Genomic DNA, 16,435 nt, shown 5'->3' on the forward strand with positions numbered 1-16,435 from the left:
ACAGATCTGAAGCAGGTTCCAAGCTCTGAGCTGTCAGCACACAGCTGGACATAGAACTGGAACTCATGAACCGCGAGATCATGACCTGAGCTGAAGTCAGACTCTTAACCGACTGAGCCACCAGGGCACCCTGATACTTGTTTTAAAATGAGGCTTAAACATTTCCGTACCCTACCTTCCCTAAAGAGAAGAAGTTTTCTTACTGTATATCATCTTGTTATGTTAGATTGATAAAGCAGTGATCTGAGAAATGCTCTTAGATTTGGAGGCAGAAAGTTAGAAAATCCACATTAGTGTATAGTCTGCCAAATGAAAGTGGCAAAAATTTAATCATTTCCAGTAATGACCTTCAATTGAAAATTTTTCGTGTCATATTGTCTAAAGCAGCGTAATGACATCCAGAAGTTTTCTTAAGTTTTATTAATTTGGTTTTATAATATTGAAAATACATTCTAAAAATAGAAATTCTGGGAAAGTCCTTTTGTTTGGAATCCTGCTATGGAGAAACCTATTTACATTTGGGAATTGAGAATTTAAAATCCTTAGGAGTCAAGCGATGTCAAATCCATATTTCAAAGCACATACTCTTGACATCTGTAAGCCAGTCTGTGTATTCTTGTTTTTATATACAGTTGATTAGATGATTTTTAGGCCATCAGCATATTGTTAGGTAGGAAATTATTGACTACACGAAAGAGAATAGAAGAACCAGGTAGAAAAAAATAGACACAAGAGGTAAAAAAAAATGTCCTTCTAAAACCTCTTGATATTGAAGCCAATAACCCTTTAGTATTGAGGGAATTGCTGTTATAGCATGGCACATACATTGATGCTTAAAGAAAGAACACAGGGTCCCTTGGTGGCTCAGCTGGTTAAGTGTCCTACTCTTGATTTTAGCCCAGGTCATGATCTCACAGTTTGTGAGATTAAGCCCTGCGTTCGGCTCTGAGCTGACAGCACCGGAGCCTGCTTGGGATTCTCTCTCCCTCTCTCTCCCTGTCTCTCTCAAAATAAATAAACGACCTTAAAAAAAAAAGAACCCCTAAAACAACCATCATATGTATATTCTATTTAATAAGATACATTGTTACATGGTTTTGCAGTTTGGAATTATTTCCTTTAAGAATGGTTAAAATAAAAATATTTTAGCATTTAAAATGAAAAACTGTGGCATCTAAAAAACATGAGTGTACACAATACTAAATGACACAGACAGCTTTTCTCCTTCTTTTGTAAGACAGCTTCTTTTAAAGATGCAATCCTTTGGGATTTTTCTATTTAAGAAATTTGTGTTCAATCTGTACAAAAAGAATATATATAAAACATTAAGCTATAAAGGACATCAGTGAAATGAACACTTGTGAAACCACAATTTTGTTTTTAAAAAAAAAAAAAAATTTTTTTAAACGTTTATTCACTCCTGAGAGACACAGAGAGACAGAGCATGAATGGGGAAGGGGCAGAGAGAGAGGGAGACACAGAATCTGAAGCAGGCTCCGGGCTCTGAGCTGTCAGCACAGAGCCTGACATGGGGCTCGAACTTGCGAACCATGAGATCATGACCTGAGCCGAAGTCGGACACTCAACTGACTGAGCCACCCAGGCGCCCCCAACTTCGTTTTTTAAAAAGGAACATTGCCAATATCTTCAAGCCATCTCCTTGCCTTTTCTGAGTTAAATCACTATTCTGAATTTATGTTCCTCTTCTTTGCTTGTTTTACCATATGTGTATGTGCATTTTTTTTTAAAGTAATGTTAATTGACTTTTGAAATTAGGTGATGGTATATATATTCTTTTGTGGCTAGCTCTTTTTGTTCACTCTGCCTGAAAGCATTATATGTTGATACATCTGGCTATTGGTATTTTGTGAAATACCTTCAATATATTTTGAGCCTTTCATTCCTTAAAATCTCCTCATTTTGCTCTTCAGATTACAGAAGTAATTTATGCTAGTAATTGAAAATTCAATAGAAATATAACAGAAAAGGAAAGCCCCTCATAATGTCATCTGTTACTTGGCTAGAGTTGTATCAATAGTTAACTGTTTTTCTGCATATGTTGTGTCATCTTCTTTTCTCCCTGTTCATTTAAAAAGCTTTTTCTAACTACAGAGCCACTGTGCCACAATTCTAGCGAGAGAGGACACGATTCTACTTGTATGCTCTGTGAATACCACCTCCTGGAGCTTTGTATCATGATAATCTTTCTTAATTAACACAGTTTCTTGGAAATATATTATAGATTTGTGGGTTACAGTAGATCTTTTATCTTGTAGATGTGCCATAACTTAACCAGTATTCTGTTGATACACATTTTCAATTTTTTATTTATTTGGAAATATTTTGGTATCTGGCGTGTGTCAGTCATTATTCTTGTAGTTTTTCAACATTGCACTGTTAACATTTTGCATACGTGGTTCTGAATACTTGTGTGCCTATTTATGAAGTGTAATGTGTCTGTGAAATTGTTGGGTCAAAGAGTTAGGAGTACTTAATATTTTGATATTCAACTTTTGGAGAGAATTTCAGCAGTTGCTTCAGAAGCCTTGTGCCAGTTTATAATCCAGTAGTATATGAATGTGTTGTTTTCTCTACACCCTCATCAGCATTGGTCTTTTAATATATTATTGGTCTTTTAATCTTTAAAAGTTGAAAAATTAATGAGAATCAGCATTTTTTCATATTCTTAAATTCCCAAGTTATTAGGAAATAGTCATTAAGCTTTTGGGTACAATTAAACAGGTTTAAAGTGGTATGCACATTAATGGAAAGCCATTAAAGTAGAGTCTCACTTCTGAAGAATTTGGATACATTCAGACACTATACACATCATTTTTATTAACCCAGTTAACATATATATAATGAGGATTTCATTTGAATATGGTCATTGTAGTCTAATCGTGGAGAAGTCAGAAGTATGAGATGAGATTAGGAAGTTTGTTATGTAGTTGGGGAGGTAATGTTAACATGAGAGTCAAGTAGCAATGAGGTATGTGCCTGTATGATGAAGCACTGTAAATTGTGTATCTGGAACTCAAATGTCAGCCTAAAGAATGGGGAAGGCAGTCAAGACTTGTTGGAGTAGGAGTGAGACTTTGAAGGATGAATTTGTCTACTTTGAATTGGTGGCGTTCATAGGAGAAGAAACACCAAGAGGGGGGAGAACTGTGAGTAGTCCCAGGAGTAGAAATGAAAGTGGCACAGTTGTGAGACCTCACTGAGGAAACTGCTTTTGAGTAGAGGACGCCTTGAAGGGAGACATTGGAAATCCAGGTTTTCTAGGGAAGAGGTGGCCATTGTTTTGGGGACCCTTCTAGATAAGGGGGTTTAGATTGGGCTCATTCGGAAGTAGGGCACTGCTGAGCATGTCTGAGCAGAGGAGAGGTGGTGAAGGTGATGCCAAGGGTGACTGGCTCATTTCTGCTGGGAGGCAGCAGAGGGGCAGCGTTGAGACTTTGTTGGCACAAACAGGTTTTGAATAGGATGGTAGTAGTGAAAATGGAGAGGAAGCAGTCAGTGAGAACATTTTAGAAAGCAGGACTTCATGACTAATTGGATATAGAGGATGAAGAAGAGGACTGGAAAGGGAATGAATGATTTCTAGTGACTGGAAAATTGGTGACTAGTCTCCTTTTCCAAAATTCTGAATTAGGGTTGCCTGGGTGGCTCAGTAGGTTAAGTGTCCGACTTCGGCTTGGTCATGATCTCGCAGTTCATGAGTTTGGTCTCTCTGCTGACAGCTCGGAGCCTGGAGCCTAGTTTGGATTCTGTGTCTCCCTCTCTCTCTGCCCCCGCCCCCCCCCCCTTTTCAAAAATAAATAAACATTAAAAAAAATTTCTGAATTAAAGTCACTGTTCTTATAAGAAGCACGAAACCTCAGTACTCTAACCTCCCCTCGTGATCTTCGCAGCTGTTGTCTAGGGAAAAAAGTATTTTCATATTAAATATCACTGATGATTATTAATATAGTGATGGTTTCTGTTTAGATAAAATTCTTTTAAACGACTCAGGTTTCTGAGTAAATGTCATTAAATTAGAACAGTTTGGGTGTATATATAGGAGGATTATCATTTAAAAAGTATTCACATAAAACAATGAGGAGTGATAGCTATTTGTAAACAGTTGAATATTGGAATATAAAATCACTTAGGTGTTTATCGAAAGCATTCTATGTGCCTGTTATGTCCAGTGTGTTAAGAAATAAGTTACCAAAATGAATAATTTGTGAATATAGAACAGAACTCTTTATATTTCTTCTACTATAACTTTTTATTGTTTGTGTGTGTGTGTGTGTGTGTGTGTGTGTTTATTTGTACATGTCGAAGTTGTTCCTTCTACTTTTGATGCAGAGATACAATGGGAAAAGAAGTAAAGTAAGAGTATGCTTTGATTGGCGGTGATGGTACAGTTAATTGATGGGTGACAGGGAAGCAGATAGCTCAGGATACAGATCTTAGGTGATGCGGTGTAATAAACTGATTTATTCATTGTTACTTTATGAGTTATTTTATTTACAAATAAGCTAGACTGAGCCATGATAATGCACAAAGCTGCCTATAAAACATCTTGGTTTCTCTCTTCTTTCCTGAGTGGGAAAGCCCCTGTTAACCTAGGCACTCACTGCTAGGAAGTGTTCTTGACCAAATATAAACCAGTTTATCAAAAGGTGTCCATGTAACTTTCTGCGCTGGGGGAACTTGGGAGGTTTCCTGTTTCACTAAGAATATTTCACATTGTTAGGCATGTTACGATATTTTCTACCTGAATATCTTACCAGGAAAAGTCATAGTTATTGAATAGTTGGCAAAATGCATCTGTTGGACTGTATTTCTTTTTTCTCTTGAAATTTTGCTATCTCTTTCAAAACAGACACTTTTGGGGCACCTAGATGGCTCAGTCGGTTGAGCCAAAGTCCAACTTTGGCTCACGTCATGATCTCGTAGTTCGTGGGTTCAAGCCCTGCATCAGGCTCTCTGCTGACAGCTCAGAGCCTGGAACCTGCTTTGGATTCTGTGTCTCCCTCTCTCTTTGCCCTCCCTCACTGTCTGTCTCTGTCTCTGTCTCTCAAAAATAAAATATACATCAAAAAAATAAAAACAGGCTTTTTATTAGTAAAAAGCTTTTAATTAGTAAGACTTTTAATTAGTAAGACTTCTGGAACTGAAGATATTATCACATGTTTTCAGAATGCTTTCACATACATTATTGATTTGATCCACAAAATAGCCATTAAGAGGCAGCTGAGCAAAATGTTATTCCCATTTTAATTGAGGAGTAAAGAAGGACTTGGAAGATCTTATGTGAATTTCCTATATCACTTGGATAGTAACCAGTAGGGCTGGATGAGGATACGGGAATATTCTGGTCCACTAATGCTTCAAAAGGTGGAAGGAACCAATATCCATAAAGGTAGAGTAGTCATAAGTATCATGTCATATCAGCAGGCCTCGTCAGTTAGTAATTATAAATGAAGCTGGACACAATGATAGCACTTGGAATTTACAAGATTAATGCTAAAATTACTTTATGAAATTGTGGCATAGTTTTACTTATTGCTGTATAAAACATTGTTTCAAAGTACAGTGATGTAAAACAAGCATCTTATTATGTTCATGGATTTTATGTGTTAGGAATTGGAAGGACAGTGTGTGGATAGCTTGTCTCTACCCCAAGATGTCTGGGGTCTTAACTGAGAAGACTTTAGGGCTGGGGGTGACTTGATGGCTGGAAGCTGGGATTACATCTTCACTCATGTGTGGTGGCTATGCTACCTGTTTGGTTGGACTCAGCTTGGCTCTTGGCTAAAGTACTTGCATAAGGCTTCTTCCTGTGGTCTCTTTTGTGCCTCCTTAGAGCATGAGAGCTGGGTCTCAGGAGCAAGGAAGAAGTGCATGGTGTATTTATGATCTAGCCTTGAAAATTATATACCATCACTTATGCCACACACTATCGATTAAAGCAGTCACAAAGGGCCATTCAAGTTCAAAGGGAGGGTAATAGAGACCCCACCACTTCACTGGAAGAATGTCAAGGTTATAAGAAGGGTGTGATGGAAGATATTGTTGTAGCTGTCTTTGAAAAACAGAACATACCTTATGGAGGTTTGTTTAAAAAAGAAAGGGTTTGAGTAAAGTCATACCTCATTCATGTCCCGGAGTCATGGTATTTTTCATTTTTCATTTGCTGCTGTTAACATAAAAGTGTTCATGGGATCGGTGTAGATTTGGTTTTCTGATCCCAAGTTGGAGACACTACTGGGTAGAAAATGTACTGTAAAACCTGCAACTTTCTGCTTGATATCCTGCCATTTTTTTTTTCCTGATTTGTATTAAAATGACAGTTCAGCTAATAGATTTGCCTTATGGCAAGTTTTGTGTGCTTTTGGCTGCTATTCTGTCATGAAATTGTCTTGTCAGTGTTAATACAAATTGGATTTTATTAGCATATGCACTGTTTTTTTTGTTGTAAGTTCCTGAAGTTCAGTAATGGTACACAATGATGAAACATCTTTTTTTCCCCCCATAGAAACAGGGTAGTTATTTGGTATTATATTTTAAAGGACAGAAAATTGGACATCAAATGAATTGGCAAAAACTATGTCAGAAAAAAGGCTCTGCAAAAACATGTTAAGATATAAACTGCTAACATTAAACTGCAGGTTCTGTAAATTGTACATGTTGGCATATGCTGATTATGGAAGCATTCCAGTTTCAATGTAAGTTTCATGGTACATGGGTACTTTTCTGGGTAGGTGGACTCCAGTCACCCAGTCAAGGCCTCAAATACTGGCATTTGCACTGGGTGAATTGACCAAAGGTCTTGCACCTAGTTTTGCAGTTGTAGATATCTGACATTTTTAGTGCACAAAGAGTGGATCTGTCCCTGGGGAGACAGACCTAGGTTAATCAAGTTTATCAGAATGAAATAAGAATCACAGCCGTTGGGCAGAAATAACTTTATCCTTTTTGCCATTGTCACATCTTCTGCGTATGTTAAAAATCCTGCCTTTCAGTGCCATTCCTTTTGCTTTAAAGTGTTATCTTTTTAAGGAAATCATAAAAAATGATGTATTCTTTTACCTTTACCACTTATTTACTGTTTGTATTGGTTTTCATTCCTGAAAATTTGGTTTTGAATTTGGTATCATTTCTTTTTATCCTGGCAGTTTCCTTTACATTTCTTGTAGTACTTGCTTTCAGCAAATTCTCTTGGCCTTTGTTTATCTTCAAGTCATTATTTCACCCTGTTTTTGAAGGGTATTGAATTTTCAGTGACAGTTTTTCCTTTCACCGCTTTAAAGATGACTTCTGGCTTGTGTTGCTTCTGGTGAGAAGTCAGCCTTTATTTGTATTGTTTTCCCCTTGTATGTAATGTTTCTTTTTTTTCCTGACTGCTCTCAAGATTTTGTAGTCATCATTGGTTTTCAGTAGTTTGATTTTGATGTGACTAGGTAGCTTTCTTTGTATTTATTTTGCTTGAGGTTCGATCCTGTAAGGGCTTCCCCCCCAATCAGGTAATATTTTTTCATTATTTCTGCAACTTTTTTTTTTTTAATTAACTGTTTGAAAATGCAGAGTGTGCACCTCTAATCTCAAAGTAAATGTTACAGAATTTGACAGTTAAGAGCTCATTGATGCCTTTAACTGTGGATAGAGAGTGGGAAATGGAATTTGCACAAGAAAGAGTTGAGAAGTGAATAGGAATTGAAGAGATGGACAGACATACTATTGTAGCTGCCTTTGTGTTTTTTGCCCCATACTTAGAGTTTTATTTGACTTTTAGGCTTTCATCATAAATAGCATTCCTTTCTCTCCCCTCCTTTTTTAAATGTTCTGGGAAAATATGAGCCACTTTATGACATGATTTCTAGGAGCATAATTGTTACACTAAACTATGCTTAAATAAAAATGTTTTACTCAAGTTAATGTTTTTCTTGATTTGGTGTGTCTTGTGGAAGGAAGTTTTCTGACACTGGGTGTTCAACTGGCACCTTGTTTATTCATATTCGTGTATCAGGAAAACTGGCCACTCACACACACGAGAGCCGTTTTACCTTTTCTGGTGTGTTGTTGCAGTACTTGTTGGGAAGCAGCCGGTCTCTATTAGCTTTTGCTTTGTTTTGTTTTAAAGTTCTTTGTGAAGGAAATACATTTCAGTTTTAATAATATAGTTAAGGATGACTTCATTAGGTAATTTTTTAAACTAGATAATCTGTATGCAGATAATTATTATATATCTTAATTTTTTCAACTTAGAAGCTAAAGTTTAAAATTTTATCTTCTATGAGTATTCTATGTAATGGAATATAAAGGCTCGAAAACAAAACAAAACAAAACAAAAGACCAAAAGACACCTAAATCTGGGATAGAGATCTGGAGGGAGTTTGTGACTTCTTCAAGTTTTCATTTGAGTCAGTAGAATGAAATGTAATTTTGAAGAGTTGTGTTGTATTTTGACCTTATTATAGTTAGTCTGTTAGAGTAATGACTAAATGCTTAAAATTGAGCCTGCTTTAGAGTGACTTTACTTTCATGATTCCAAGATGATTGCAATTTAGTACTTATTTTGGAGTTATTTTAACCATAAAAATTCCAGAATTTGGCAGACTTTATCAGAAGTGCATTGTTATTGCAGATGGTTACATCCTTGTACTTGTTTCGTTTTGGATATTGGAATGTTATCTTTTTTTTTCCTCCCCAGTTCAAAGCAGTATTCAACGATTTCAAGAGAAGTTTTTTATTTTTGCTCTGACACCTCAGCAAGTTAGAGAGATATGCATATCCAGGTAAGAAGAATGTTTGGAATATATGATGTTTCTTCATGAATGTTGTTACATTAGTCCACTAGGGCTGCCATTTACAAAGCACAACAGTGGGCGGCTTAAACAATTGAAATTTATTTTCTCAAAATTCAGAAGGCTTGAAGTCCAAGATTAAGGCTTAAGTCAAGAGTTGGTTTCTCCTGAGGCCTCTCTCCTTGGTTTATGAGGATGCCTTCTTGCTGTATGTACCCACTTGACCTTTCTTCTCTGTGTCTGTGCATCTCTGGTCTTATAAGGACACCAGTTGTATTGGATTAGGGCTCCACCCTTATGACCTTATTTAACTGGAATTACCTTTCTAAAGTTCCCATCTTCACAAATAGATTGGGGGTCGGGGGGGTGGTCAGGTCTTCAATGTGAATTTGGTGGGGGAGGGAGGGGACACAGTTCAGTCCACAACAGTTGAACTGTTGTTCCTTAAGTAAGCATAGTATGCATTGACTAATGTTAGCCAAATATTTAATAAATACTCTCTATTAGAAAACAGTTTTAACCTTTGACTAAAACCTCATCCTACTTTTTGAATTCCTTTTTGGCAATAACTTTTTTAATGAAAATTTTATTCCAAATATAGCAACATAAAAAAGAATTTGTGACAACAGCCCAAAGTAGGATGTCTATAAACCTTATCATCCAAACTGAGGCACTTTTAAGAGTTAAAGTAGACATCATGTTCTTTTCCCAGAAAAATGAGTACACTGGAACTGTTCTGGGGTGCCTGGGTGGCTCAGTCGGTTAAGCATCTGACTCTTAATTTTGGCCCAGGTCATGATCTCACAGTTCATGAGTTTGAGCCCTGTGTTGGGCTCTGTGCTGACAGTGTGGAGCCTGCTTGGTATCCTCTCTCTCTCCCTTTGCTCCTATCCTACTCCTGCTTGTTTTCTCAAAAAATAAATAAACTTAAAACCCAAAAAACTGGAACTGTTTTGTGCTAGGCGGTTACCTGGGCCATAAAAGTAGCAGAAATCTGAAAACAGTTATGAAAAATACTTAGCTTTGCCATTTAGAAAAATTGGAGAACCTTAAACACATTTATGAAGAACAAATAAACTAAGATGTAAGAGGAAAGAAAAGGAAGTATGTAGTGTATACTTTTCCAATTAAAAATATAGTCATCTTAGGTGTCAATAATATGACTCTTTGAACTTGTGTTCTTTTTTTTTTTTTTTTTATTTATTTTTTTATTTATTTTTGGGACAGAGAGAGACAGAGCATGAACGGGGGAGGGGCAGAGAGAGAGGGAGACACAGAATCGGAAACAGGCTCCGGGCTCCGGGCCGTCAGCACAGAGCCCGACGCGGGGCTCGAACTCACGGACCGCGAGATCGTGACCTGGCTGAAGTCGGACGCTCAACCGACTGCGCCACCCAGGCGCCCCTGAACTTGTGTTCTTAAAGATACAGTATTAGAAAGCAGAGGCTCTAGGAGGTTAAATGATTTTATGGGATTGTAAGGTTAAAAGTAGAACAAAGAATTGAGCAAATTAGCGGTTTTTTGCCTCCTTCCAGCTGTTCATTAGAAAGCTCGTCTTCTCTGAGATGTTACTAATTTACAAAAATAAGGTCTGTAGTTAGATTTTGGAAATTCTGTATTTAGCCCAATTACATAAGTTCTTTACAGTTGGACTTTTTGGTCTTTACTATCTTCATGTGAATTGTCAATCTCCCAAGATGGTGAATCCAAACTTAGGGGCCTCATGTCTCTTTTAAGCACACTAACTTCTTGAGGATGCTGTTTTTCTGTAGAAAAGTCTGGGAGAAAGTTTTAGATTCTTTCATTAGTCATATCACCCTTATCAATATATATAGGGAGAGAGTGCTGTTGTCAGAATCTCAAAATGATTGTTATGTTCTGACCCTGTAAAGTTTGAGCTCTCAAAGAGTATTGCGTTAGATAGATTGCCTCTTCCACGAAGGGGGAAAGCGTTAATAACTAAGTTAAAAAAAAAAAAAAAAGACAATGTAAGAATTAGTCCAAATGATCCAACATCCAAATAATAGTTGCGGAAAACATGGAGAAAATCATCAAAGAAATAAAATGGTTCCTTCTCACCAAGGGCAAGACATTGCAGTGAGTTTTTGTACATTAGAAGTGCTTTAAATCTTGGGGATTTAAACCAACTAACAAATAAATAGACTAAATTAAAACTTTAAAAAAATTATGTTTATACTATTAAAATTATATTTTTAAGTGTTTTTTAAAATTTGTTTTGAGAGAGAGTGTGCATGAGTGTGGGGGAGGGGCAGAGAGCGAGGGAGAGAGAGAATTCCAAGCAGGCTCCACACTGTCAGCACAGAGCCTGCTGCAGAGCTTGAACTCCCAAACTGTGAGATCATGACCTGAGCTGAAAACAAGAGTCAGCCACTTAACCTACTGAGCCACCTAGGTGCCCCTAAAATTATATTTTATACCTAAAACCGTATCATTAAGTTTTGTTTGTTATTCATTGATGATCCTTTGCTTGATATCAATGTTTACTGTTTATTAGGTACAAAGCATATATTATAAAACATGACCTTTTTCTACAAGTTGGCTTGCAGTCTTGTTAGTGAACCAGCTCATATATATAAAATGTCTTGGCATTAGAAGGTGTCATGAAAAGATCCAATTTCAGTAATTGATATATAGGAGGGATGAGGTTACTATTAACCTTGGTGGTCTTGGAAAGCTTCAACCGAGTGTTGGGTGGGTCTTCGAAGGAAGGAAATTCTTTAGAGTAAGTAGATTTATTTATTTTTTAATGTTTATTTTTTGTGAGAGAAACAGCGAGAATGCTTGAAAGAGCATGGGGGAGGGGCAAAGAGAGGGAGAGGGAGAGCGAGTCCCAAGCAGGCTCCAAGCCCAGCACAGAGCCTAATGTGGCACTTGATCCCTGGACCCTGGGATCATGATCTGAGACGAAATCAACAGTCGGGCACTCAACCAAATGAGCCACCCAAGTGCCCCTTGAGTAAGTAGATTTCTTTCTTCGTTTATTTATTTTGAGAGAGAGAATGCCAGCAGGAGAGAGGCAGAGAGAGAGAGAGAGAGAGAGAGAGAGAGAGAGAAGGCTCTGTGCTGTCAGCACAGAACCTGATGCGGGGCTTGAACTCACATACTGTGAGATCATGACTTGAGCCAAAGTCAAGAGTCCAATGCTTAATTGACCAAGCCACCCAGGTGCCCCTAGAGTAAGTAGATTTAAAGATACAGATTTCAAGATACATTTTTAAGTGAACAAAAACAAGGCATCGAAATGTGAATAATATACAACCAATTGCCCTAAAAAGGTGTGTGTGTGTAATTTGCTTAAGTGCCTAAAATATGTCAGGACAAGTATGATCAGCTGCCTCTGGACAGGGGAATTGGATGGCCAGGGCCAGAGCTGGGATAGTCTTTTTCAGTTAATATTCATTCTGTATCTTTTTGAACTTTGAACTATGTGAATTTATTAAGTAGTCAAAAAATGAATGACTAAAATTTAAATAATCTCAATTAAAAACTTTGATAATGTTCTGGAGATGGATACTGGTGGTGGTTGCACAACAATGTGAGTATACTTAATGTCACAGAATTATACACTTAATGGTTAACATAAATTTTATCTTATGTATGTTATGTATAAAAATTTTTTAAAAACCTGAGACTATTTATAACCCTCCTTCCAAAGGAAAAAAAAATAGATCGAACATACACATGTATAGACAACATCCAATGTTTACTGAGTTGTGTAATTAAATAATACAGTATCTCCTTCTTCCTGATAAATGGAAGTGAAAGTTTGGTACCCATTAAACAGCCTCAGTGATTATCAACATTTTGGCAGTCTATATGTGGACACCCCCACCCCCCGTTTTTCCTGAAAGATTTTAAAGCAGATCACAAGTATTATATAATTTCAGCTAGAAATACCTCAAGACACATTTCAAATCAGTTCTTAATCTAATCACAGTAAAATTAATAATCCTTTAATATAAAACAATGGCTAGCTCCTGTTCAGATTTTCTCGGTTGTTTTAGAACTTAAACACAGCCATGTAATTACTTTTGACTTCTTTATCTCCGAAGACTTTTAAGAACTTTATACTTTGAAGTAGTTATGGATTCATAGAAAAGTTATGAGAATATACTCTTTACCCAGCTTTTCTTAATAGTAACATCTTGCATAACCATAAGAACAGTTATCAAAACCAAGAAATTAATGTTGGTATAATACTGTTAACTATAAATTTTATTCAGATTTCACCAGTTTTTCTGCTAATGAACTTCTTTTGCTAGATCCAGTCTAAGATACCAAATTACATTTAATTGTTAGGTCATTTTAGTTTCTTTTGGCATTTGACAGTTTCTTAGTTTTTCCCTATTTTTCATAACTTTTGATACTTTTGAAGTGCACTGGCCAGGTATTTTGTAGAATATTTTTCAGTTTTGGGTTTGTCTGATATTTTGTCATGAAACTATGTATGCGTTTTTTGGCAAGAATACCTCAGGTTATATGCCCTTCTTAATGTATCATATCGGGCTACATAATATTGCTACATCTTATTTTTGGTGTGTTAATTAACCTCGATCATTTGGGTAAGGTACCCTTTACTAGATTTTGGCACTAAATCTAAGTTGGAAAAACTAAGTTGCTGGTTTTTCCTTTGTTAGTAATAAATCTTAAGGGAGATACTTTGAGACCAGGCACCTGTTCTGTTTCTCGTCCGATTTTTGTCCACCAATTCAGCATTCTCTGATGGACCTTTCCTTCAGCAGTTACTTTGTCCTAAACGTTCTGTGTTCGATGGTGTCGTTTTCTGTTGTCCTTACTCTTTTTCACATTAGAGTCATTCTTTTGTAAGGAAGAGTTATCCCTTCTCTCCCATTTATTCAGTTATTTACTTGTATCCGTGTAGGCTCTTGAGTATTCTGGATTATAATGCAGCACTATGGTAATTTATATTGTTCAAACTGCCTTACCTTTGGCCATTGGCTGTTCTTTCCGGTTGGCTCTTGTGCTCTTTGGTATGTCTCCATCTGTTTCTGAGCACTATTACTTTTGGGCACCACAGGATGCTTCAGGTTCATTTTGTCATTTCTCTGCCCAAGTTCTGGAATTGATCACTTCTCCAAGGAACTCTGTTTCCTCTCTTACAATGCTTCTTACTATCCTCTTTGAAAATAGTAGTTCATTGATTCTGTAGCATATGACACATTCTGGATTTGGATCCAGATGCACTTCTTGTGGTGTCATTTAACTTCTATGCCTGTGGTTCAAAATACTTTGCTGCATATTAGAATCACCTGGGGGGCTTTTAAGGCTCTAAATACCCATGTTTCATTCACGCTAGTTCAATTAGAGAATCTCTGAAGATGGAACCCAGTTTTTCAAGTTCCCCAGGTGTTTCCAGTGTTTCACAAATTTGAGAATCACTGTTGTGCATCCAGCTTCCCCCCTTGCCTGTAATGGTAGTAAGGTCTAAATGAGGCTCTAATACATTCAGGTTTGGGTTGGTTCTTTTTATATTATGTTTGGTGAAGATTGATCAGTGAGTTCAGCTCTCTTCTTGGTTTTCACACTACCCCTTCCACTTGCCTCTCTAATCAGACCGGCTCAGTTCCTCACACTGACTTCTCTTACATGTTCCCGGGAATCAGTCTGTGATTCTCTTCTCACTACTCCTTGATAGTATCCGTGAATGTGCTTTGTTGTTTTTATGTTGGTGGTTGCAAAATCTCTGCTTTGCCCTGGAGTCCTTACTCAACTGCCCTGTTTTGATGACTCACAGGCACATCGAACACAGCACATCCAGAATTGAACTTGCCTTCCTCCCAAACCTGCTTATTTGTCTTTTGTTCTTTCACTCATTCATTTAGTCTCACGGCAGATATTTATTTACTATCTATGATGATCTAGGCACCAGGGGTGCAATGTTGAAAAAATAAACTGGCTTCAAGGAGATTTTTGCTTGGTATATTTTCTCCTGTTGCCCATCAGTGCCATAGGATATGCCCGGACAGAGCCCTCGTTGTATTATCCCACACTGCCTCCACCACATCTCATCAGTTTGCTGCTCTCCACTGATCCTTCTTTTATGTCTCTTTTGTGATTTAAAATTCGATGCAACTCTCCCCTTGAGGGAGCTAGCATGGTCTTTAGAGTCATACCAGTTGGAATCTGAATTCTGACTCAGCCACTTAGGTCTGGATGCCCCTAGGTGGGTAAGTTATTAAAGCCTGTTGAATCTTACTTGTGCAGTGTGTAAAATTGGAAAGATAATCACCACCTCACTCTGTGGTTGGGGGGGTTGAATGCCAGAACTTGCTTTACCTTTTAACCTGCTGAATAGCAGCAACGTGAAGCCAGTGGCACCATTCCAAAACCTGGGTCCAGCCTAGATGGTCCCCTTCCCTTATCCTACCTTCTTGTAGCCAGTCATTGAGTCCTGTCAGTTTTTATGCCTAAATATCACTCAGTGATGTTTCTGTTGAAATAGTTTTCATCTTGGCCTATATAGTTGCAGAGGTCCCCTGACTCTCCCAGCTGACCCTGTGATCTTTCTAAAGCCCACTCAGTTTTCTCTCTCTTGTGCTTAAAAACCCTGGAGTGATACTTTGTGAAGTCCACACTCTGTTGCCTGGCAGTTGTCTCCAACTTCTTGTGCTGCTCATCTTCTGTATCCTCACATCTCTCTGGCAGCTTATACTCCCGACTGAGCTGTCACAGCTCTGTCCCTTTGCATATCCTCTTCCTCCCTGTCCTAGGGCATATCTTAGGGCCAGTTTAAAGCTTAGCTCTTCTGTGATGCCTTTCTGGATTTCCCCCAACACACACTTTGTCTCTCATTGCACTTTGTACTTAGTTTCTATTGAAGCCTCCTTGCGTTTATTTGAGTACTTGAATTTACAAACTTGATGAAAGTAACATCTTACTCATTTTCATATTCTTAAAGCCTGTCGCAGTGCCTGGCATATAGTAATTCCTGCTTCATATCTGATGGATGGGATGGACATGTGAAAGTTCCTAGACCAGTGACTGGTAGAAACTGAATGTCAGAAGATGCTTCCTCATTACTCATCATGTTTGTGAAGATATATAGCCCATTGCATTTCCCAGTTGATGTTAATTTCCCTTCCTGGAATAAAGTATAAATCCTTAAACAAGCTATTTAAAACCCTTTATATCATTCTCCCATTTATCCTTCTAGTTCTGTTTTTTGCCGTTTCTCTTTTTCCAAACGTTTCCCACCACAACAAGATTTTGTAACGTATCTCCAGTTACGCTGGATCCCCGCTATCTCCGGATCCCCGCTTTTTTTTTTTTTTTGCTGAGAATCACTGCAGTGATGACCACTGTTACTGATGGAAGTGTGTCTAAATAGAAGTAGGTAGAACCACTGCTGTGCAGATCCGATTTTCTAGTTTATCGAACTAATGGTGATAACTGCCTTGAACTTTAAAAAAAATTTTTTTTTTTAGGGGCCCCTGGGTGTCTCAGTTGGTTAAGCGTCCAACTTTGGCTTAGGTCACGATCTCATGGTTTGTGAGTTTGAGCCCTGCATTGGACTCTGTGCTGACAGCTCAGAGCCTGGAACCAGCTTTGGATTCTGTGTCTCCCCCCTCTCTCTGCCCCTCCCCTGCTCGTGTTCTCTC

The 16,435-nt window shown here is 37.8% G+C and overlaps 1 protein-coding gene across 10 annotated transcripts in view; it reads left to right on the plus strand.

Annotated features, from left to right (window-relative positions):
- PIAS2 (protein inhibitor of activated STAT 2) overlaps nucleotides 1-16,435 on the plus strand; it is a 101,570-nt gene that overhangs the window by 36,355 nt on the left and 48,780 nt on the right. For all 10 annotated transcript variants that reach the window (XM_058692193.1, XM_058692187.1, XM_058692188.1 and 7 more), the window contains one exon: nucleotides 8,702-8,786. In XM_058692193.1, coding sequence (XP_058548176.1) covers nucleotides 8,702-8,786 — 85 coding nt within the window. The remainder of the gene's footprint in view (nucleotides 1-8,701; nucleotides 8,787-16,435) is intronic.

The sequence above is a fragment of the Neofelis nebulosa genome, chromosome 11 (genome assembly GCF_028018385.1).
Source record: "Neofelis nebulosa isolate mNeoNeb1 chromosome 11, mNeoNeb1.pri, whole genome shotgun sequence".
Classification (NCBI taxonomy): domain Eukaryota; kingdom Metazoa; phylum Chordata; class Mammalia; order Carnivora; family Felidae; genus Neofelis; species Neofelis nebulosa.